This window comes from Rhinopithecus roxellana, chromosome 13 (assembly GCF_007565055.1).
Source record: "Rhinopithecus roxellana isolate Shanxi Qingling chromosome 13, ASM756505v1, whole genome shotgun sequence".
Taxonomy (NCBI): domain Eukaryota; kingdom Metazoa; phylum Chordata; class Mammalia; order Primates; family Cercopithecidae; genus Rhinopithecus; species Rhinopithecus roxellana.
Window position 1 is genome coordinate 24,609,715 of NC_044561.1, and position 24,755 is coordinate 24,634,469.

Genomic DNA, 24,755 nt, shown 5'->3' on the forward strand with positions numbered 1-24,755 from the left:
GGGCAGGTGTCCCCTTCCCCGCTCATCACTCCATGTGCATCCCTCCCAAAGCCAAACACTTGAAGAGGATGACCGTCTCTGATAGAGGAGGACCAGTCTTCGGTCAAGGGTATACCTCCAAACCTCCAAATAAGTTCTCAAAACAGAGGATTCATGTCAAGTACTTAGCCCAGTACCCCACACAGTATATGATAAACAAATATTAGATCTTATAAACATCACTGCCATCCACCATCACGGGCATTGCATGGATGTGGAAGTGGAGCTGGTAGAATATGATAAAGCTTGAGTGGAAGGAGAAAATAAGAAACTCAAAGGAAGAAAGAAAATAAAGTACCATCTATTAGGTGCTTATTATGGGCTGTCATTTGACACTTCTATATACATGATCTCATTTAATCCCCATACCTACACAATAAAATAGGCCATATAACGCTTATTTCACAGATGAGGAAACTGAGTTGCTTCAATGTTAACTTAGCTGTCTGAGGTATCACACTCCAAGCCCAATGCTCTTTTCAACCACTCTATAGTGGGTTAAATAGTGTCCCCCCAAAAATCCATATCCACCTAAAAACTCAGAATGTGACCTTATTGGGATATAGGGTCTTTGCAGAAGTAATGAGTTAAGCTGAGGTCATACTAGATTAGGGTGGGCCCTGAATTCAATGACTAGTGTCCTTACAAGAAGAGGAGAGATACACACAGAGACAGAAAGAGAAGAGGGGAAGGCCATATAAAGACAGGGGCAGAGATAAGTGTGATGCAGCCCAAAGGCCAAGGAATGCCTGGAGCCACCATGGGAAGGAAGGATTCTTCCCTAGAGCCTTCAGAGGAGTATGTCCCTGCCAACATCTTCATTTCAGACATCTAGCCTCCAAAACTGTGAGACAATAAATTCCTGTTGTTTTAAGACATCCAGGTTTTGATAATTTACTATGGTAGCCTAGAAATTTAACACACACCCTCCCCCCAACATGGGTTAAAACAATTCTGTGTGTGTGTGCGTGTGTGTGTGTGAGAGAGAGAGAGATGAGAGAGACAGAGAGAAACAGCAAGCCTAAACCTAGACAAGTGGGTGCTAAGGAAGAATAAGGAAGAACAAGGAAAGCAAAAGAAAACAGATTGAAGAGGGAGGAGGAAGAGATTTTGTAACTGGCATGCAGTAGGGGAGCTGCAACGAGAAAGAAGGAAGAGGAGAAAAAAGGGGTGAAGAGTCGGTGTTTATATCCCTGTATCTCATTTCTCTCTGACTCTCTGGCAGCCTGGACATTGCCTGACACACAGCAGGCATTCACTAGACATTTGCTGAATGCAAGTGAGAGATGTAACAATAAACAGGATTGGATTGCTGCTCCCCCAAAGCTGCCAGCCAGTATTTGCTTTATCATTCAAGAAACTCCAAACAAGTTTCAGATGAATGATGCATCCTCCATACAATCTCCCCCAGGGCTCCTGTTTGTATGAAACCATTTCTTCCTTTGTCCACACATCCCATCTTGTGTCAGAGTTATTGAGGGACATGTGCATCTCCTCCTCTAGATCTTGAGCAATTCAAGGGCACAGTCCCTAGTCCATCCATGTCTGCATCTCCCACATCATCAGGCACAGGGCTAGGTACCTAGTAAGATACAAACAAAAGTTGGTTGATCTAAAATTTTCCATTTCTAAGATGTACTTTTTTGAGTCATTTGTTAAGATGTAAAACTTCTAAATGCTGAGAAAATTATTCAGCAAGCAATCACTGAGCATCTACCCTATACCTGACTCCGATACGGAGGTTGCAGCCCGAGTCAAATAAAACTTTCTCTCAGGGTCTCTCTCTCTCTAGGAAGACAAGAACATTGGCATTTACAGTAACTGAGTGACACATGCATTGATGGGGTGGGCACAGGGGGTATGGGAACACAAAGGAGGTGCTTAATCTGATATTTGAGTTTTTAAGGTTGCACAGGCAGGCAGCAGGATGCATAAGGATAAAGGTGGTGAATCAAGGAGTAACACGGCATCGGGGTCTTGCCTTAGTTCAATTGTGTTGCTATAAAGGAATACCTGAAGCTGAGTAATTTATAAATAAAAGAGGTTTATTTGGCTCACAGTTCTGCAGGCTGCACAAGAAGTGTGACACCAGCATCTGCTTCTAGTGAGGGCCTCAGCTGCTTCCACTCATGACAGAAAGGGAAGGGGAGCTGGTGTGTGCAGAGATCACACGGCAAGAGCAGAAGCGAGACAGAGAGGAGGAAGTGCCAGGCTGTTTCCAACAGCCATTTCTCAGGGGAACTCCGGTGGGAAATAACACAGTGAGAACTCACTTGTTACCATGAGGAGGCACCAAGCCATTCAGGAGAGATCTGCCCCCATGACCCAAACACCTCATATGAGACCCCACCTCCAACACTGAGGATCAACTTTCAACATGATGCTTGAGGGACAAACATTGAAACTATAGCAGTCCTCAACTCTGCCTTTATGCTTAAGTAGAACAGGTAAGAGGATGAGAGGCAGACAACCAAAGATGGAAAAACCTAGAAAGGTTAGATTTCTTGTAGGTCATAGGAAGCAGTTTAAACTTTGTTCTGAAGGCAATGGGGACCCATTACCCATGGAAGGACCTGTGACCCATGGAAGCTCTTTTTTTCTTTCTTTTCTTTCTTTTCTTTCTTTCCTTCCTTCCTTCCTTCCCTTTCTTTTTTTTTTTTTTTTTTAGATAGAGACTAGCTCTGTCACCCAGGCTGGAGTGCAGGAGTACAACCACAGTTCACGTAACCTTGAACTCCTGGGCTCAAGCAATCCTCCACCTCAGTCTCCTGAGTAGCTGGGACTACAGGTACATGCCAGCAGACCTAGCAAACTCTTCTTTGTTACTTCCTTTCTTCCTTAATTCCTTCCTTTCCCTTCTTTCCTTTTCCTTCCTTTCTTCCTTTCTTTCTCTCTCTCTCTCTCTCTTTCATAGAGATGGGGTCTTGCTATGTTGCCCAGGCTGGTCTTGAACTCCAGGTCTGAAATGATCCTCCCACTCGTCCTCCCCAAGTGCTAGGATCAAAAGGCATGAGCCAACACATCCGGCCCCATAAAACATTTCTTAGCAGGCTGGGTGCGGTGGCTCAAGCCTGTAATCCCAGCACTTTGGGAGGCCGAGACGGGCGGATCACGAGGTCAGGAGATCGAGACCATCCTGGCGAACACGGTGAAACCCCGTCTCTACTAAAAAATACAAAAAACTAGCCGGGCGAGGTGGCGGGCACCTGTAGTCCCAGCTACCCGGGAGGCTGAGGCAGGAGAATGGCGGGAACCCGGGAGGCAGAGCTTGCAGTGAGCTGAGATCCGGCCACTGCACTCCAGCCTGGGTGACAGAGTGAGACTCCATCTCAAAAAAAAAAAAAAAAAAAAAAAAAAAAAAAAAAATTTCTTAGCAGAGAAATAACACAGTAAGCTATGCCCCTTCTTGAAAGATCTCCTACAGGTAGGAGCAAGACTGAAGGAAAAGTGGGGAGACAAGTGAGAAGTCACTACAGAAGCCCAGACCGGAGGGGATGATACTTAAATAAAGACAGAATAAGCAAAAATGGGTCAGGAGGGGTGAATTTCAAAAATACCCCAATAGGGTAAAATCAACAGGTCTGACCATTAAGCTGTGTGAGCGAGAGGGAGACAGGCTGCTGCAATTTCTAGCTCGGGTCACCGGATGGATGCAGGAAAAGTAAGCAGAAGCACCATGCAAGTTTTTCAAGACCTGGGTAACTTGTGAAAAGGACACCTGGATCAGGGGAAAGTCGAAACCAGAGAATCAGGCCAAGGTGATGAAGGGTAAAACCCAACAGGTGCAGCCTCCGAAATAGGTGCACCTGGAAGGCCAAAGTCAGGCCTTCCCGTCAGCATCAGGACTTCTAGCTTTCTCAGGCACCCCTTGATTACCCAGTCCTGGGGCCAGGGTGGTTTCCCCTGGGCCCTGTAACTACTGAAAAACAACAGGATATACATCCACAGATGAGTTGCTTCATCGCTCCAATGACAAAGGGACTGGAATGATTTAGAGCCAGAATATTATTTTCTCCATAATGGCTCCTGGAGTCTCCAGGAATAGTACATTTACTAAAATTAATGGCAAAACCTCATTTTTCTTTTTTCTGGGAAGCAAAGTTCCACCGGAGGGGTAATTGATCCTGATCTGGATGTGCCAGAGAGTCAGCTGGGGGTATAAATCATTCACATGCAACAACTCACAGTCCTTTAAACCAACACCAACAGTGACAAATAGTACAGGCTGGGGACAGGCGGAAAGGAATGTGGACAGGAGATCCATCAACATCCTTCCTGCCACTCACCAGGGCCCAGAGCACCAGATCCTTTTTTTGGTCTCCACAGCAGAGCCATTTTTCAGCAAGGTTGGGTTGAAAGGGAAGCAGGTGACCTGGTGATAGCTTTAGCATTGGACACATGGGACACCAATCCCAGCTCTGTCCTTCCTGATCCTGCAGCCCTGGACAACCTCACACCCTGGCCCCTCCACGTTCTCCACTTGCTGAGGTTGACATTAAGCGCTAAAGAAGACAACTTCTGCGAAGGGCTTGAACATAGAATGACTCAATAAAGATTTGTTGATGGAATGAATAAATCAACACTTGGACTGTGGAGTTAGGAAATTTATTCTATCCCTCCCAGGGAGGATTTGAATTCTAAAAACGAAGACAGACCAGGAGCGGTGACTCATGCTTATAATCCCAGCACTTTGGGAGGCGGGGGCTGGAGGATGGCTTGAGACCAGCAGTTCAAGATCGGCCTGGTCAAAGTAGTGAGACCCCATTTCTATTTTAAAAAATTGAAAAATTAGCCAGGCACAATGGTATGCACTTGTAGTCTCAGCTACTCTGGAGGTTGAGGCAGGAGGATCGCTTACGCCCAGGAGGAGGAGGCTGCAATGAGCTATGACTGTGCCACTGCACTCCACCCTGGGTGACTAAGACCCTGTCTCAATTTAAAAAAAGAAAAGGAAAGAAAGGAGAAGGCAATACTTTGCCCAAAGAAATGGACTTGTGGTGGTGACAGTGGGTATGGGAGAGAGATTTGGTGCCAACTGGCCTTCCAAAGTCCCTCAAATCACAGTGCATGCCCCCTTGTTTTGCCTGTGAAAGCTCGGAGCTCTCATGATGGAGGAAACTCCATATTTGTATGAAGTACACTAGCCATGGCCTTAGTTGTATTTTCTCATGCAGTTATGTATTTCCATGTATGAGCTCCTGGGGGGCAAAGGTGTGTTCCTCACCGTTCCTCACTGGGTATCCGGCATCCAGCACAGGGCTTGGCCCACAGTGAAAACTATGAATACACATTGCACGAAGGAAAGAAGCAAAGCTCGGGCTGCCTTGCAGGATTTTAGTATAGTTTAGAGAACGTACGGCACAAAGAAGCTGCCCCTTATCTTATAGAAACGGGATGAGGGAAGGCAAGTTGGTGGCTTGGACACGAACAGATGGGATGATCTGTCTTGAGAAGCCAGGGACAGTACCAGGATGCCACACCTATAGGAGGGGCCTCAGCAGCAAGACTCAAGTTTCAATGACAGCGAGGACTTAACTCTCCCACTGAGCCCTGTTTTGGGCACACTGCGAACTTCTGCACAGCAAGGACCTTAGGATTCCTTGCCCTTCCTCATCAGTGCCTACCCCTGTGCCATCCTCATAGCTGGTGTTGAATAGGTATTTGTTGAATGAATAAGTGAGTGATGCAAGAAAGTATGACTTCCTCTCTTCTCCCAGTGGAAATTTCCCAGAGCTCAAAGGCAAAGGAAATACTTGAGAGCAAATAGGTTGGTGAGTTTTGGGACATGCAGTATTTGGAAGAGGCTGCTGGCCTGACCTTATCCGTGGAGCTTTGTTCTTCCACAGGATCACTAAGGAAAGGACGGGATGTACTGGATAACTTCAGAATACCAACCAAGCAGAAATGTGCCTTCCTCTTGTGTAGGGGGTTGGAGGGTGGCCTCCCAAAAGACAATTCCACTTGGGACTTGTGAACATGATCTCATTTAGAAAAAGGGGTTTGCAGGCCAGGCGTGGTGGCTCATGCCTGTAATTCCAACACTTTGGGAGGCCAAGGTGGGTGGATCACCTGAGGTCAGGAGTTCCAGACTAGCTCGGTCAACATGGTGAAACCCCGCCTCTACTAAAAATACCAAAATTAGCTGGGTGTGGTGGCACGTGCCTGTAGTCTCAGATACTTGAGATGCTGAGGCAGGAGAATTGCTTGAACCCGGGAGGCAGAGGTTACAGTGAGCTGAGATTGTGCCACGGCACTCCAGCCTGGGAGACAGAGCGAGACTCTGTCTCAAAAAAAAAAAAAAAAGCAAAAGCATTTGTAGATATGATTAAGGTAAGGATCTTAAGGTGAGATCAACGTGGATGTAGAGTGAGCCCTGAATCCAGTTACAGTTTTCCTTATAAGAAAAAGGCAGAGGGATATTTGGGACATACATACACAGAGAAGACAGCCATGTGAAGAAAGCCATCACTGAGGCAGCCACAAACCAAGGAGCACCTGGAGCCACCAGAAACTGGAAGAGACAAGGAAGCATGCTCTTCCAGAGTCTTCAGAGGGAGTGTAGCCCTGTTCACACCTTGATTTCAGATTTCAGGCCTCCAGAACTATGAGAAAATGAACTTCTGTTGTTTTAAGCTACGCAGCTTGTGATAATTTGCTATGGCAATCCTAGGAAATGAACACTCCTTTCAACCACACCCACCAAACTAAAGAGAAAAGTTCAGCTTTGATAAACTTATCCAGAATCTTGCCATCAGAAATTGGAGACAGACGCAGGTCGAATTTCAGCATGCATGCAAGCTCTTTAAGGTTTTGTGTTGTGTCCATTTTGATTCTTATGTGGGAACTATGTTATAATCTTTTCAGTATTTCAGAGCCTTTCAAGATCTGAATATGGCCCCAGGAATGGGGACAGGCAGAGGAAAGAGAGAAAAGAGGGAAGGAGAGAAGACGACAGAGAAAAAGAGATCAAGGGGCAGAGAGGAAGAAAATCACTATTTGATCTGGCCAGAATGCCTGAGTGCCTGGCTAGTTAAAGAAGATGTCAGAGGAGAAAGGCTGGGGATGTTCTCTCCTCCCAGCCAGAGCTTGCCAGGAGGGGCACTCAGCTGCATGAGAAACGGGGCTAGTTAATGAGGAAGTTATCCTGTCAATTAGAGGAAAGAGCTTTTCTCTCTCCCGGGGCCATGGGCGTGGAGGAACTGCCAGTCAGGAGGCCTGGACTTTGGGAACCTGTGTCTCTGTGCCGTGCCTTACCGCCCCCTCACAGAAAAGCCTGATGGGGATGACACCGGCTGTGAGAGACAGTGGCCCGAGACATATTAACATATTTGCTGCAGGAAGAACAAGTTGGTGAGACCTTTCACAACACCAGAGTGGACAATGTAAGAAGGAGAAAACCAGTGTAATTTAGAGACCTCTGGGCCAAGCCTTGGCATATTGTGGGCTGTCTCTAGAAGGCTGGATGATGGTAGGCAATGGGGGTGCCAGATACCCCCCACCCAGGTCACAGAATCAGAAATCTGGAACCTTAGTGATATCTGGCCCCATGGAGAAAAGCTGGAACAGACACTCTTAGATGCTCTGTGACCTGTGCAGTTCTTCTTAGAACACACCGAATGATGGAGAAACCTTCCCATTAGGCAGGAAACAAATTTTAAAATGTTCCTTGGGGCTGGGTGCAGTGGTTCACACTTGTACTCCTAGCACTTTGGGAGGCCGAAGTGGGCAGATTGCCTGAGCTCAAGAGTTTGAGACCAGCCTGGGCAACATAGTGAAACCCTGTCTCTACTAAAATACAAAAAGTTAGCCAGACGTGGTGGCTCACGCCTATAGTCCCAGCTACTCAGGAAGCTGAGCCATGAAAATCGCTTGAACCTGGGAGGTGGAGATTGCAGTGAGCTGAGATCGCGCCACTGCACCCCAGCCTGGGCAACAGTGCAAGACTGTCTCCAGAAAAATAAAATAAAATAAAATAAAATAAAATAAAATAAAATAAAATAAAAATAAATGTTCCTTGGTCCATCCTGGAGGCAAAGTATGAGTTAGTGACTAGAAGTAGAGACTACATTGTTAGGCAGCCCTGGGTTCAAATTCTTACTCCTGTGTGACCCTGGGCAAGCAAATGTACCATTCGGAACCTCAGTTTGGCAAGTTGATATCTCCACGCGTCAGTTTCCCCACCTTTTTAAGGGACATCAAGACAGCACCTACCTCACAGTTCTGAAAGGAGGATTTAAATGAGAAATGCTTCCTTCAGAACCTGGCAGGGAGCAAATACTTCACACATGGTGGCTTGAATCATCATTTGTATCTTTTATTTTTGTTGTTGCTACTAACAGCCCAGAAACAGCTCTATGTTTACCAGATGTGGCCTTAGATTAGTCATCTCCCCTTTTGGAAGGCTCGGTTTGTCCTCATCTGTGAAATGGGGGCAATAAATCTGACTTCACAGGGCTGACACGAGGATTATAGGATATTATGGATGTTGAGACCCAGTGAAAGACAGGCCGTTAATATACACCCGTTCTTCTCTCTTGTGTGTGAGGCCTTCCTGCCATTGGAGTGGAATGAATGGAGCAGGAAAAGAAAGTCTGGGATCTGATATGTAAATGAATTTGGCGGCCATCCGGCAGCAGTGAATGCCATTGGTCCACTTTGGGCCCACCCCCAGGGTTTACAGCCAATGGCAGTGTTGTCTCAGCCCACTCCCCTTCTGGTTTCTCCTGGCTTCCCGCACACCCCAGAGGCCCAGGACCCAAACCCATGAGTCTCCCATTCTGAAGTCTTAAGAAAGGGGGGCTGTACCCCATTGCAAACCCTCAGTTGCTAAGAGCCCGCGATGGGGACAGGACTCACCAGCTCCATGCACCGCCGGCTGGCCTCCGCCTCCCGCTGCACCAGCTCTTCCATGTCGGCCTTCAGCTCCTCCAGGCGCCGCTGGTAGTACTGGCTGCTCTCCCGCTGCTGGGACTCCGACGTGGCCGCCTGTGAAAGCTCCTCCCCCATCTTGATCAGGCTGTCCCGAAGTCGGATCACCAGGACCTGGGAGGGGCAGAGACACATGCCCACCTTGAAGTTGGAGGCCAGGGGCATGAAACAAGGGAGCCTAAGGAAGAGAAATCCTTTGCCGAGTTTCCTGTGTTTTTATAATCAGGATAAGAATGCTGATGTCTGCTACAAAAATGAAGAATTAACAACATGCAAAAAATGACAGTCGGGCTCAGTGCTCACGCTTGTAATCCCAGCACTTTGGGAGGCCAAGGCAGGTGGATTACCTGAGGTCAGGAATTAGAGACTAGCCTGGCCAACATGGCGAAACCCCTTCTCTACAAAAAATACAAAAATTAGCCGGGCGTGGTGACGCATGCCTGTAATCCCTGCCACTTGGGAGGCTGAGGCATGAGAATTGCTTGAACTGGAGAGGTGGAGGTTGCAGCGAGCCAAGATCGTGCCACTGCACTCCAGCCTGGGTGACACAGAGAGACCCTGTCTCGAAAAAATAAATAAATAAATAAATGCAATAACTGCTATTCTGAGAGGCAGTGTAGCATATTTATGAGAACCCTCACCCCCAAGACCCTCTGGGTTCAAATCCCACCTCTGCCTCTCCCTGGCTGTGTGACCTTGGGCAGGCTATTGAGCCCTTCTGAGAGACAGGGATGATGATAGTACCTGTGTCCCAGGGACGCTGTCAGAATCTAATTTCTTGGTATGCAGAAGGCTTGGGTGCCTGGCACATAAGATGTGCCAGATAAGGTTTGGGGATTATCACTTTTTTTTTTTTTCCAGCAGCTCCTATTTATCTCGAGGGACTGGTGCAATGAACAGAGAACTCTGCTGAGGTCAAAAGCCTTTCCCCAACATGTGTTTTTGTTTCCTGATTTATAAAATGAGGGTGTTTAGGTAATCTCTCATGAGCCTCAGCCCTACCATTTTATGACATTTTTCCTTTCCTGGTGGCAGGGAGGATGGGGAATCCTTGAGGACACAATGAAACAATAGAGAGAAAAGTGCTTTGGCCATCACGAGTGCCACACCAAACAAACCCAAGGACTGTTCTGCAGAATTCATTAGTTGGCCAACAAGCCCGGAACCAATCGATCCTGATGGGCAAATACTCTAGTGTTGACATAGGACGGGGCCCACATGAATATTTCAAGCCCCTGCTAAGGACTCTGAGCCCTTTTTCTGCAGCCACAGGCAGTGGGGATAACAGCCTGCAGATCAGACACCGAATAATAACCTGAAAGAAACGCTTTCCTATTCAGTTCACCTCTCAAATGAAGTTCAGCAACAATTCCAAGAACAGCAGGAAGACTGGAAGGAGTTCTCAAACTGTGTCTTTGAGGTACCCCATCTCTACACCTCAAAGACCCAGGATTCTACTAAATTCAAATCATGGCGGCAGAGGGGAAAATTGAATTTGGAGATAGAATCTTTCCATTTGAAGTTTTCCCACACTCATTTTCTTTTCTCCTCTGCTATCATTTCACTATGCTAGAACCAAGTTTTAAAATGGCATATGATATAGCCCAACTTTACATATTTAATCATTTAAAATATAGTAGATCAAAGTTCCATGGTGGTCTGCAGAGACAGTCAGACCTTGAGGAATTTCTGGGAACCAATGAGGGTCAAAGCAAAGAAGAATTTCTCTCTGTTCTTCATCCATAGCAGCCTTATTGGAGACCAAATGCCCCTAGGGAGATCAGGGGGAAATGTTTCAGAATGAGGAATGCAGCCTCACAACTGTCTAGACACACTGTCTTACTGTGGTGAAGCCAGCTGGCTGCAGAGAAATCAGAACCTGTAACCAGGAGGAAGTGAAGATCAGGTGTCAATCTACCTTATCCCATGCACTGCCTGGCTTTATCTTGAGCAAGTCACTTGACCTCTCTGGGGTCATCTTCTCGTCAGATAAGACTTATCCTACCTGCCTCACAGGACTGTATCAAACATCAAGTGGAGTGACTGATGTGAAAGTATTTTGACAATGGTGATGTCTTCTGTAAATGTCCCATGTCATTGGCCCACAGAACTGAAGAAGTAAACACCTGTGTTCCCAGCTCAAGGGTAATGTGAATGTAATCACTGAACCCCACCCCAGCCCATCCAAGTCTTACCTGTCCTTCAAGGTTCAGCATTAATGCCACCTCCTCCCAGAAGCCTTCCTGTTTCCGGAGTCTTGAAAAGATCTCTATCCTCTAAACATCATAGCACTCTCTCCATATTACAGATATTTATATACATATCTTACCCACATTGCTTACAAAGATATATGCTTCTGAAAGCAGATCTGTGTCATACATCTGTCTTCTGTGCACCTAAAACAGGGCCTAGCACACACTGGGTGCAAAATAAATTTCTGTTCAAAATGAGTATTGGGCATGTAAGTAGGTGGATGGAGGTAGGAAGAACTGGATCAATGCATAAAAGAATGGGCAGACAGAGGGGTTGAGGGCTAAAGAAAAAATAACAGAGGAAGAGAAGAAAAAGTGAAGGGGAAAGGAAGAACAAATGCAAGGGAGGATGGATGAATGGACCCATGACTGTGGAAGGAGATGGAGAGACATACGTGAGGATGGATAGGTAAATGGGTAGGTGGCTTGAGGGATGATGGTATGATGGAAGGAGGGAGGCAGTTTGGGTGAGGAGTGGATGAGTAATGTATATCTAGATAAAGGCATGTGAGTAGAGAGATGAGTAGAAGGGCGGATGAAGCTTACACAAAAGCTCTCCCTGCTCTTGGCCCAAGCACTATTTATGTATTATTATGTACCTCAAATCTCTTAATCTGCACCTTCTGGAACTCCGTCTTGTTCTCCAGGTCACAGATGACCGCCTCCTGCCTGCTGACAATGGCTCGATCCACGGTGGACTGCTCCAGGTACTCGATGCGCATCTGAGCCACCTGCAGCTATAGGTACAAGAGAGAAGTCTATTGGACACCTGTTGTCCCTGATACCAGGACAGAGACACGTGCAGGACCCAGCCTGGGAGGGTGGGAGGAGCTCTTTACACCACCTCCTTCTCTGCTCAGGTGTGCTGCATATTAAATGTCTGTACAAGCAAGAATTGCCAGGCCTCAATCTTGGGACCCTCATTGGATCCTCATACCAGACCCTGATACTGGGTCTCAGGTGCTGGGAGATGAAGCTTCTTATGTCTTCAGAATTGAAAACAAGACTTTTAATCAGTGCTTCCCTTCTCTCCTTCCCTGCTCTGATCAAGGAGCAAAGCTAGTCTGTGAGTAAGAAGCTACGGCATCAAAAACATAAAACAAGGGTGGGTTTGGGAGCCAGGTTTCTTCCTGGTGTGTGAGTCTGGGAAAGTCAGTTCCTTTCCTTGAGCCTCAGTTTCTTCATTTTTCTTGGGAGGATTAGAGGAGATTAGTGACTGGCACATACTAAGCAGCCAGCAAACGGCCACTGCTGCTATTCCATTTGTTGTGCGTGTTGTTACTCAGCACCTATAGGAAATTGCTTGAGACCTGGTCACTCCAGCAGTCACTTTAAGCAGGCACATGCAAGGGTTCTAGAAGAGCTTTGAAACTTTCATGGATAATAGCAACCCTCTAGGTAATCACAGAAAACCAGAGATGTTTGGAGGGACCATGACTTCAAAGGAAGATTTCACAGAGGATCATGATCCTGTCTTGCACAGACCATCTCTTTGTTCTTGGAGCCATTTCTCAGAAGGAGAAAATTCTGCACTGCACGGCTGAGTCTCAGTGCATGGAGCATGCCTGCATCCAGCACAAGAACAGGCAAGAGTAAATAAGTGTGAGTATGTGTGCACGTGTCTCTCTCTCTAGGGAGTGGTCTCAATGTGCCTGGCACACAACTGGAATTGAGTGAGTATTTGAATGAATTGATGAATAAAAGAATGAAGGAAACAGTTTCCAGGAGCCAAAGTATAAGTAAGTGTCCAGGGAAAATCCCGCTCTTCCTCCCTGTGATGGTTAATACTGAGTGATTCCGTTGAAGGATACAAAGTATTGATCCTGGGTGTGCCTGTGAGGTTGTTGCCAAAAGAGATTAACATCTGAGTCAATGGGGTGGAGAAGGCAGATCCACCCTTAATCTGGTGGGCACCATCTAATCAGCTTCCAGCGAATATAAAGCAGGCAGAAAAACATGAAAAGGAGAGAGATGGGCCTTAGCCTGCCAGCCTACATCTTTCTCCCATGCTGGATGCTTCCTGCCCTCAAACACTGAACTCCAAGTTCTTCAGTTTTGGGACTCGGACTGGCTCTCCTTGCTCCTCAGCTTGCAGACAGCCTATTGTAGAAGCTTGTGATCGTGTAAATTAATACTTAATATATTTCCCAGCCAGGCCCAGTGGCTCACACCTATAATCCCAGCGCTTTGGGAGACTGAGGAGGGCAGATCACCTGAGGTCAGGAGTTAGAAACTAGCCTGACCAACATGGCAGAACCCCCTCTCTACTAAAAATACAAAAATTAGCAGGCGTGGTGGCAGGCACCTGTAATCCCAGCTACTTGGGAGGCTGAGGCGGGAGAATCGCTTGAACCTGGCAGGCAGAGGTTGCAGTGAGCCGAGATCACGCCACTTCACTCCAGCCTGGGTGACAGAGTGAGACTCTGTCTCAAAAACAAACAAACAAACAATAAACTCATATATACACACACACATACATACACACATACACACACACACACACACACACACACACATCCTATTCGGTCTGTCCCTCTAAGAAAACCCTGACTAATACAACTATAGGATGGCTCTGAGCACATACTTGTTCTTGAAGCTTGTGCTTCTCCTTCTTGGCTTCCTCCAGCTGCAGCTGCAGTTCTTGGATCTGCCCAATGTCAGCAGCAGACTGGTGAGACAAAAAAAAAAAATGTATATATATCACCCTGAGACCACAAGCCTTGCTGGGAAACCACCCCTGAAAATCCCTACTTTCCCCACCCACAGATGTCTACATCTCTCAGAGCTTCTATGATAATAGCTGTTTCCCAAAAATTACCTCTCACATCCTCCTCACCATCTTTCATTTCAATGTTCGCTGAGTCACTCCAATTATATAAGCCTCTGGATTTGGTCAACTGTCCAGCATTTTATTATACACGCCTGAGAATCCAGACAGAAGTGGGCTGGCCATGGCACTAGGACCAGATTCCAAGGGATGAGAGCTACTCGGCGGGTCAGGTAACTGAGGTTCTAGACCTGGACCCTGGTCTTAGCAATCTACAGATCTGCACCTCAATCTCTGCATCCATAAAATGGACCGATAGCCTCCACTGGGCTTTTCTGTATTGGGTTTGTTCAGAGACTAAATGAAGCAGTGGAGAGTAAAGGTTTTTGAAAAAATAGAGCCAACTGTTGAGCTTCATTACCTCTGAAGAGAGGAATTCTAGAGGGTAGAAGCACCTCTTTACTTTCTATTTCTTGTGTCTTTATTATTTAAATTATTATGGGCATAGGTATACAGTGCTTTTGTAACTTAACAGACAAACCTCTCTTTGGGGTGGAAATATGTGTGATTCGCAAGTGTAGACAGTGGCATAGACTATTTTGTGGTTGTTACCATGTGGATGGTATCACCAATTATTTTGCTATTACTATTCTTTGTCCAGCAGAAACCCCTTCAGATCCAACCTCTGTCCGATGCATTTAGAGCGCAGCAGGTATTTCCCCCTGGATCTCCTCTGGAAGGTGTATTGCAAGGAAGACATTGCTCTTGGAGGGAGCTGTTCTTCCCATTATGCAGTTATTACGTGGAGATCCACTGGGGATTCCACATCACATCCCTCAGCTTCACCCCAAAGCTTCTGTTTCACCCATGCTGCCCTCATGTCTCCTGATCATCTCCCAAGCCCATCCATCCACTCCTCCTCATCTTAACTCCATCTACCAGGCTGGAGTTGTCTTTCCCCTGGACACGTTCAGCTTTCATTTATTCAACAGTGATTTACTGAGCATCTCCAGGCCAGACGCTCTTCTTGGCTCTGAATACAGCACTGGACAAGGCAGAGGAGGGCCCTGCCTTTATGGAGCTGACAGTCTGGGGTGGCATGCTGGCTGGTCCTCTCCAACTGCTCTTGTCCCTGAAAAGTTTGCCAACTGATTCCCTTCAACCATAAAATAAAACTCAATCTCATAACAGCTTCTAAGACCCTGATCTGATTCTCTTCTTTCACTGAGCTTGTCTTGTGCCACATTGTCCTCACTGGCCTCCTTTCAGTCTCTCCAATGCACCATCACAGGCCCTTTGTATGTGCTATTTCCTCTGCTTGGAAGGCACCCCCAATCCCCAGTGTCCCACTCCAATCTAAGTAACTCCCGCTCTTTGTTCAGATCTCCATCCAAATGACACCTGCTCTGGGAAGCCTTTCCTGACTCCCAGCCTAGGTCAGGATTTGCAGAATTGTGTTCATTTTCTTTCTGGACTCTTGGTTCAGTTTGCAAGTCTCCCCTCTGCTCTGGGTGACCATATGATAAGGTCTTCCCAGTCCACTAAACTGTGAGGTACATGAAGGTGGGAATGGGATGTGCTTTTGATCACCACAATATACTTAGCATTTTTCACAGTGCCTAACACATGGCAAGGATTCAGTAAATATATAAAGACAGGAATAAAGAAAGAAAGCAAGAGGGGGAAAGAAGAAAGAAAAAAGAGAAAGAGAAGGAAGGAAGGAAAAAAGGAAGGAAGGAAAGAAGGAAGGAGGGAGGGAGAGAGGGAGGGATGGAAGGAAAGGAAGGAAGGAAAAAGAAAAGCAAGAAAAGAAAGGAAAGGAAAGAAAAGAGAGAGAGAAAAGAAAAGAAAATGGTGGTTGGATAGGTGAATAAACGAGTACATGGGTGGTAGGATGGATGAATGGATAAATGAATGGAAAGATGGATGGATGAATGGATAGATGGATAAATGGCTGGATGGACAGACGGATGGGTGGTTGGGTGGATGGGTGGATGATTGAATGGATGGATGGATGGATGGATGGATGATGGACAGATGGATAGGGGAGTGGGTGAATGAGTAGATGCGTGGAAAAGTGAATGGGTAAATTGATGAGTAGATTAATGGTCGATGGGTGGGTGGATGGTAGATAGAAGCATGGATAAATCCAAATCTTTCTTGGTGGACATGTCCTCCAGAGATGCACACACCATCTGAAGGTGACATTGTCCTCCATTAGGACCACAGGAAATGTACAATTCCTATCTATCTCTGTGCACTTATCCCTCCAAGATGTTAAGATGAGGGAGTAGTCCAACCATATCACCTTCTCAACATTCCCCATTTACCCCACCCCAAGTCCCTGAGCTTCTTCCACCAAGGTCCCATTCACTACCTGAGCAATGAGGTCCTTGTGCTTCTGCATCAGCTCATTCAGGTCATCCTGGTCCTCATCAATACGCTTCAGGAGGTCCGTCTTCTCAAACTGCAGCCTGTACAGCTGCTCATCCACCTGGGAGAGGCAGGTCAGTGGTCAAGGCAAGGTGGGAGGGTGAGGGATGGGCAGCAGGGTCCAGAGGAAGAGTAAAGAGGGGTTTGCCTATGGGTGTGTGAGGTGAGTGACCATCGATGTTTAAGAGTGGCTGTGGGCCGGGCGCGGTGGCTCAAGCCTGTAATCCCAGCACTTTGGGAGGCCGAGACAGGCGGATCACGAGGTCAGGAGATCGAGACCATCCTGGCTAACACGGTGAAACCCCGTCTCTACTAAAAAATACAAAAAACTAGCCGGGCGAGGTGGCGGGTGCCTGTAGTCCCAGATACTTGGGAGGCTGAGGCAGGAGAATGGCATGAACCTGGGAGGAGGAGTTGCAGTGAGCTGAGATCCGGCCACTGCACTCCAGCCCGGGCGACAGAGCGAGACTCTATCTCAAAAAAAAACGAGTGGCTGTGGTTACCAATGCATGTGGTAGGTGTAACAGCTTGGTGGTGTTTGTGTGCGTGTGTTTGTGTGTGTGTATACTAGGTATTGCATGTGACTATGAATTCAGGGTGTATGTGTGTATGAATTTATGTCTGCGCAGTCCCACTTGGGAACCTATGTGTGCACATTTTAAATAGGCATAGTACATATATGAAAATGCAAACCCTGGCACTCTCCCTGAGAACAGGGACTTTGTTCTGTTCACAGATATAACCTCAGCAGCCAGCACCAGGCCTGCCCTATAACAGGTGCTCAATAAATATGTATTAGATGGATGAATAAACTTAGAGGCATAGGTTACCTATAAGGAGGGCATTTATTTTGTATGTGTGCCTGGTGATCACATGTGAATATGTACATTCATTTCTGTGTATACGCATGTGCATATGTACATGTATGTGTGTGTGTGTGAATGCTTGTAGGCAAGTTCCAACAAAATAAGGGACAAAAAGGCCCGCAGAGATCTTGAGATAAGCATTTGCCTGTAAAACTCTATACCTAAACTTTAGGGTTTTATACAATGAGTATAAATCTAAGCCAACCCCGTACACCCAGACAAGGGACTTGGAAACCTATATCCAATTTTCACCAAAATAATAAATCGACAATATATGTCCATGTGTCCCCATTCAGGGGTGAGCACGGGTAGTTCTATAATAAATGGCTGAAATCTTCACCTGGTAATGAGCCTATGTGGGCCAAGAGATGCCCTTGTCTCCACTTACTAGAGGGGACATGCAGTAGCCCCACAATAAGGACCAAGTTCTAGCTCATGATGGTGAGCACACAGTAGGACCACAGCAGATGTCTGAGAACCACTTTGAGTGGCGAGCAGGGTGGGCACACAGTATACACCTGTGTTACCACACTGGGAACTGAGCAAAGAGCAAGCTCACATCAGATGCACATTCACAGCACTTGAGCACTCATTATGTCCAAACAGACTTCCTTACTTATCATTGCAGATGGGAGCACACAGTTGAGCCCCATCAATGCCTCATATCTTTATAATGCTCAGCTTACAGTAGGATGCCTGCACGTGCAGAACGCTGAGCACCTAGTAGGTCTACAATAAGTCCCCCTGTCCCTGTCACAGAGCTGAGCACACAAGAGGCCTACAATGGATGTCTGTACCTTCAAGGTGCTAGCCGGTAGTTACAAAAAATGTCCTTGTACTTCCTATAGTGCTGAGCGCACACTAGGCCCACACTAGCTCCTAGAGGCCTATGGTGGCCCAGGTCCCTGCAGCTGCAGGAAGAGACAGGTACCAGGCTCTTGTTCCGTGTCATGTTCTCCAGCTCGCTGTGCATGCTCTCCAGGTCCGCTGTGAGCACCTTCTGGGTCTTCAAGGCCTCCTCACACTTGGCTTCACTCTGCTCCAGCTGGACCAGGCAAGAGGTGGAGAAGAGAAGAAAAGAAAATGAGAAGAGATGAGGGGGAGGGAGGTGGGGAGGGGAGGGGAGGGGAGAGGTGAGGGAGGAGGGGAGGGAGGAGGGGAGGAAGGAGGGGAGGGGGAGGGGAGGTGAGAGGTGAGGGAGGAGGGGAAGGAGGAGAGGAGGGGGAGGGGAGGGAGGTGGGGAGGGGAGGGGAGGTGAGAGGTGAGGGAGGAGGGGAGGGAGGAGGGGAGGGGGAGGGGAGGGAGGTGGGGAGGGGAGGGGAGGTGAGAGGTGAGGGAGGAGGGGAGGGAGGAGGGGAGGGGGAGGGGAGAGCAAGGGAAAGCAGAGGGGAGGGGAGGCGAGGGGAGGGGAGGGGAGATGAGGGGAGAGGAGAGGCCTCCTCATGAGGCTGCCTCCTTGAATGTCCTTCCCCTCTAGCTCAGCCCAGCCCCTCCCAGGCAGGGGATTAATTAATTTATAGGTGACCCTCATGTCTTCACAACTATTCATCAACCCACACCTGGGGGAAAGCAAATAAATTTGCATTTGAAGCAGCCAGGTTCTGAGCCCACTCATAACGTCACCCTTGGTGCATCGCCAGGAGCTATTCCTCAGTCCCATTCAGCAAATCCTTGCTGACGCCCACTCAGTGCCAGGCACTGGACATGCAGGGAACAATCAAGCTGGTCCCTGCCCTCTCAGTGGGAGACAGGCAAGAACCGCTAATGACAACCTCTTTGTGCAGTAGAGGGAAGCGGGGGACACCGGCACAGTGGAAACGCAGGATGGGAATCAAGGGAGGCTTCCTGGAGGAGGTGGTTTGAAGGCCCATGGGAATCAGCCAAATGGAAGTTTCTTAACCAGGGTTCAGGGTTAAAAGTGGGTCCACAGACCCCCTTTAAAATGGTATGCAAAATATTCTGCATGTGAGCATTTAGCATTTTCCTGGGTTCACAGCTTTCACTAGAAGGCTAACAGCCACCGACTTAAAGCTCTCTCTCACACTTCTCTTTCTCACTTTTCCTCCCACCTGTACACAGTAGGCCTCCTATCCTAGCAAAGTGGAGTCATCAAGATTCATCCAATTACTTATGTACATGGCCCCAGGTAACAGACATGCCCCACTGCGCATGCCATAGACATGCCATAGACATGCCATATTCATGCACATACCCTAAATCCATTCTGCAATTGGCAGCTGCCTCTTCTGAACTCAAACTCAGCCTTTTTTTTTTTTTTTGAGACAGAGTCTTGCTCTGTCGCCCAGGCTGGAGTTCAGTGGCGCAATCTCGGCTCACTGCAATCTCCACCTCCCAGGTTGCAGTGATTCTCCTGCCTTAGCCTCTGGAGTAGCTGGGACTACAGACGCCCACCACCATGCATGGCTAATTTTTGTGTTTTTTAGTAGAGAAAGGGTTTCACCATATTGGCCAGGCTGGTCTTGAACTCCTGACTTCGTGATCTGCCTGCCTCGGCCTCCCAAAGCGCTGGGATTATAGGTGTGAGTCACCACGCCCAGCCTAACTCAGCTCATTTATAATATTCAGCTCACAGCAGATGCCTGCACATTCAGAGTGCTGAACATTCAGGAGGTCTACAGTAAGTCCCGTCGGCCCTCTTATCCCCCTTTGCTGTATCTCTGAACAGGAAACACTCTTAGAAATCACCTAAGGTAAACATTCGGGGCTCAGAGAGGGATGGGCCACAACTCACAAAATCCCCTTTTCCAGCCCCTGAGAACAATGTATTCCTGCAGTTGGGCCCAGCAAAAGAGGGCTGGGGGCCCATTTCACTTGGCAAATGGGAGGGATGGAGACACACTGAGAAAATGGATGTAGAGCAAGGGAAGGTAATTGGCCTTGTTAGAGCATAATGGACAGAGGAAGTGAGATGTCAGGCCTGGTCTTACTTTCCAGCAGGTGACTCAAGTGCCTCTGCCATGGCTAGGAGGTGGGTGATAAGGCTCCCTTGAAGGCAGGCAGGGCAAAGCCAGCCCCTCTTTTAAGCAGAAGTCAGAGGACTCATGAAGGAGAAGCATTTAAGCTAAGACCTAAAAGATGCAAAGGAAGGGCCGGTCGCAGTGGCTCAGGCCTGTAATCCCAGGACTGTGGGAGGTCGAGAGGGTGGATCACCTGAGGTCAGGAGTTCAAGACCAGCCTGACCAACATGGTGAAACCCCATCTCTATTAAAAATACAAAAAAATTAACCGGGTATGGTGGTACATGCCTGTAATCCCAGCTACTTGGGAGGCTGAGGCAGGAGAATTGGTTGAACCCAGGAGGCGGAGGATGCAGTGAGCCCGAGATCACACCATTGCATTCCAGCCTGGGTAACAAGACTGAAACTCCGTCTCAAAAAAAAAACAAAACAAGATGCAAAGCAGATGGCCATGTACAGAGTGCACTGGGCAGCGGCAATAGCAAGTGCAAAGGCCCTGAGGCAGAGACAGGAACTAACAGTGGTGCTGAGGAACAGAAAGCTCACTAGTGCAGCCAGATAGCTGTACAGAGAAGGAGAGGAGGGGGAGATGCTGAAGATGTGCAGAGGGTTCACATCACTGAGGCTTGTGAGCTGGGCTGCAAAGCTTAGATTTTATTTCAGTCTGCCAGGAAGCCATGGATGGTTTCTAAGGAGGTATGTGGCCTAATCTCCCTCTGGCTGCTGTGGGGAGGGTGGGACCAGATTGGAAATAGGACGGACAGTGAGAGGGCTGCCATGGTCCTGCAGGAAGGAGGCAGTGGAGGTGCTCCAGCTGGGGCGGAAGGGGTGGAAGTGGAGAGAAATGGAAGAATCGGCACAGCGCAGTGTGCAAAGAACAAAAGGTCTGGGTGGCGGGAGCAGATGGGCCATCAAGGGAGATGATGTCAGATAACTAATGGTGGAAGAGGAGGCCTCACGCAGGGCCCCTCTGCCAGGCCAAGGAGCTGGGCTGGGAGCCAGGAGGCGAGAGAGAGTCATTGTAAATAAAGCAACAGGGCAAAGCAGAACACGATGACATAGTTCCCATCTGCCCAGCCCCTACTTCAGCAGACGGTTTCAGCAGCATGATCCCGCCGGTCCTCAGAGCCCCCAGAGAAAGCAGGCTCTATTTTTATCCCCATTTTATAGATGGCATAATGGTGCATGATCCAGAAATGCTGTTTCCTTTCCCTTCTTTCCTTGGAGCAAGCAGAGAGAGGGATGACTTATCCCCAGACAGAGATGAACACAGACAGCAGTCAATGGAGACAGCTGCTGGCCTTCTTAGCTCATACTGGGCTGGAGATAGGATTATCTCGGCCCTGATGGTTTTGGCATTAGCCGCCCCACCTGCTACTGTTGCTTGGGGACCATGTTCACGGCACTGTGCTTTCTCTGCCTTGCTTCATGAAATCCCCACAGCACCTCTAGGAGAAAGGTGCCACCATTAGGACCTTTTGATAAAGGCGGACTCTGAGACACACAGAGGGGAAGTGACTTGTTCACCATCACAGAGCTGGTCTGTGGACAGCCTGCTTGCTCCAACACCAGAGGCCAAGCTCTTAACCACTGAGCTTCACTGTCCCTCATAGAAAGCCACTCACTGGAAGGTCTGACCACACAGATAGAATGGATCAAAATAGAGAGAGAGCTCTGTTGCAGAGAAAACAGCTCAATGGTTTTGTGCTGTAACAGAAACCTCTTAGGCAGCATCAGGAGAGCCTGGACTAAGTTGGGAGTCTGTAAAATGACAGAACACAGAGTTTGAGCAAATGTGGTGGAAATATGCATCATTCCTGGAACCTGCCAGGGATTAACACATTCATTCCAAAGGACAGAGGAAGGAAGCCAATGTTACCAACACTAAGGAGCAGATTGCATTGTATGTGTAGCTCAGAGCCTGGGCACTGGAGCCAGACCCGAGGGAGTCTGCTTCTCCCAGCAACACCATCTTCCTATGCCTCAGTTTCCTTCTCTGTAAAATGGGAATGGCTCCATCATGGAGTGTCTGCAGGATACATGGGTGAAAACACGCAAAGTTCTTACACAGTGTCTGGCAGTGAGAAAACATTACAAAACAGTAACGATGGTCGCTGTGGGCTCCTTTCAGAAGGGGGAATCTTTAATTCCATTTTAGAAAGAAAAGGAAGCAGAAGCCAAAAGAAGGGGCCAAGTTTACACAGTCAGGAGAAGCACGGCCTTGGCACTGACCATCTTAAGGAGGAATTTTGGCCTTCCTGTCCCACTGGGATGGGTAGAGGGAGGTCAGTGACCCAGAGGCACACAAGTCAAGCAGGTCTAGATTTTAATAGGATCCGGATGGGCCAGACCAGGAATTTCCCAGCCCAGCACCTCCACAGGGCAGGTCCTGGGCTACTGCTGACAAGCTGTCTTCATGCTGAGCTTTAAAAGTTTCAATTTATTACATTTTAGGGAGCAGAAAGAAATAAGGGGCCACCTCTGGCTGGTTTTCTATTATGGATGACCCAGCATAAGAAGAATTCACTGCACATTATTTTCATACAGAGGCTGTTTGACTGATGTTTTTATGAAGTCGGTGGCAAGTCATGTTAGGACGGAGATCAGATCCTTCAGTGGTACGACACTGGCCAGACACGCCTTTGAAAATGCCTTCCCCTGAGGAGCTCTGGGCAGAGCTGTCAGAGAGCAGTGGGGAGTAAAGGTGGCTGGGCTGACAGGCGACGGGGAAGAATTATTGACGTTCACTCTCCAACCCTTGTGACCAGTGTGACAATGAGGACCTGAGGTGACAGCTGACACCTCCCATCTTTCGACTCCGAGTAACCGTCACGTCCCCATGGACAAGGCCTCTCAGTGGTGGAAAGGTTTAGGGTGAGATGAAGGCCCCGCAATTTCCATCTCTCTCCCGACCTAGTGTGGGCTGGACCCCAATAGTCCCTCAACAACACAACTGATTTGATTTTAGTTTAAGTTCATTAGATTTTTGTTTCTCTTCCAATTTTTACTTTTTTGTAAAATCAATAGAACAATGGCAAGAGTATGTGGGTACAAAGCACCAAAACACTTTCGATAGCTAGAAAAAGCACCTTCCTCCAGCGCATACTAAGTCATTCCATTGTTCTCTAATTAAATCAGCCCGGCTTCCCCGGATTTGTTCAAATTCTGCAAGGCAGGCATCTATGGAGGGCTTCATTGCCTACTATTCCCTTAGGACTGGATCCTTCTTCTAGTAAACGGTAGAAAGACTGTTCATTCCCAGTCCTCCCCATACTGTACTTACAGAGGGAAACATGCTTCCAGATCTTATGCATAAATTAAGCGCTGCTAAGCTTTGGTCTGGGGATATTTGGTGAGGCCCTGACTCTTCTGTGATTGTGGGTCCTGGAAGCCTGGAGTTCACAGGGGTAAGATTATATGAGCACCATCTAGGGTCAAAGAACAGGAGGGAAGGAGAGGTTGCATTCTCTCTCTGTTCTCTACCACCAGGGGGATGTTTAACATCATGTGGTGGTTAGGAGCAGACCCAAAGGTCAGGCAGAATTGGATTTCAGTCCCAGTACCTCTGTCTATGAGCCTGTGACCTTGGGCAGGTTTCTGAACTTTGATTTTTTCCCATCCGTATTAGTCTGTTCTCACACTCCTAATAAAGACATATCTGAGACTGAATAATTTATAAAGGAAAGAGGTGCACTGGACTCACAGTTCCACATGGCTGGGGAGGCCTCACAATCATGGCAGAAGGCAAAGGAGAAGCAAAGGGATGTCTTACACGGCTGCAAGCAAGAAGGCATGTGCAGGGAAACTCCCTTTTAAAAAATCATCAGATCTCCTGAGACTTATTCACTGTCACAAGACTAGCATGAGGAAGACCCACTCCCCATGATTCAAATACCTCACAGCAGTTCCCTCCCATGACACATGGGAATTATGGGAGCTACTTTTGATTCAAGATGAGATTTGTGTGGGAACATAGCCAAGCCATATCAGCATCCAAAAAATGGGGGACAAAGTGATTTGCACTGATTGAGTAGGACTGCGGAGTACAGCTGTATCAGTTGTGCACTGTACAAGCCTAGGAGATGCCATCCACGAAGGTTATGAGGATGAGCTGTTATTCTGTGCCGGGCACTGCTCTGAACACTTTTCATGTATTAATTCATCTAACTTTCAGAATAGCATTCTGAGGTAGGGTCAACAACCATTCCTGTTGTTATAGTTGAGGAAACTGAGGAATAGAGAGGTTGAGTGACTTAGTGATGGTCATTCAAGTACTAAATGGCACAGCTGGATTATGAACACAGGTAGTCTGGTCACCAAGTTCCCACTCTAAGCCACTAACTTGCACTCCCTCAGAAACAATAGAGCCCACTACAGACGCTCTGTACGGAAAATGTGGTATGATACATGCCCAGCATCTACTCCCCATTCTTTTGAGAGAAGGACCCCATCTTCCCTGTGATAAATGTCCACCTCCAAACATTCATATGCT

The 24,755-nt window shown here is 47.7% G+C and overlaps 1 protein-coding gene across 3 annotated transcripts in view; it reads right to left on the reverse strand.

Moving 5' to 3' along the window:
• The window catches only part of MYO18B (myosin XVIIIB), a 217,595-nt gene that overhangs the window by 70,392 nt on the left and 122,448 nt on the right, over nt 1-24,755 (reverse strand). For all 3 annotated transcript variants that reach the window (XM_030915727.1, XM_030915728.1, XM_030915726.1), the window contains exons 23-27: nt 18,217-18,330; nt 16,364-16,480; nt 13,804-13,887; nt 11,819-11,956; nt 8,896-9,081 (exon numbers count right to left, since the gene is read on the reverse strand). In XM_030915727.1, coding sequence (XP_030771587.1) covers nt 8,896-9,081; nt 11,819-11,956; nt 13,804-13,887; nt 16,364-16,480; nt 18,217-18,330 — 639 coding nt within the window. The remainder of the gene's footprint in view (nt 1-8,895; nt 9,082-11,818; nt 11,957-13,803; nt 13,888-16,363; nt 16,481-18,216; nt 18,331-24,755) is intronic.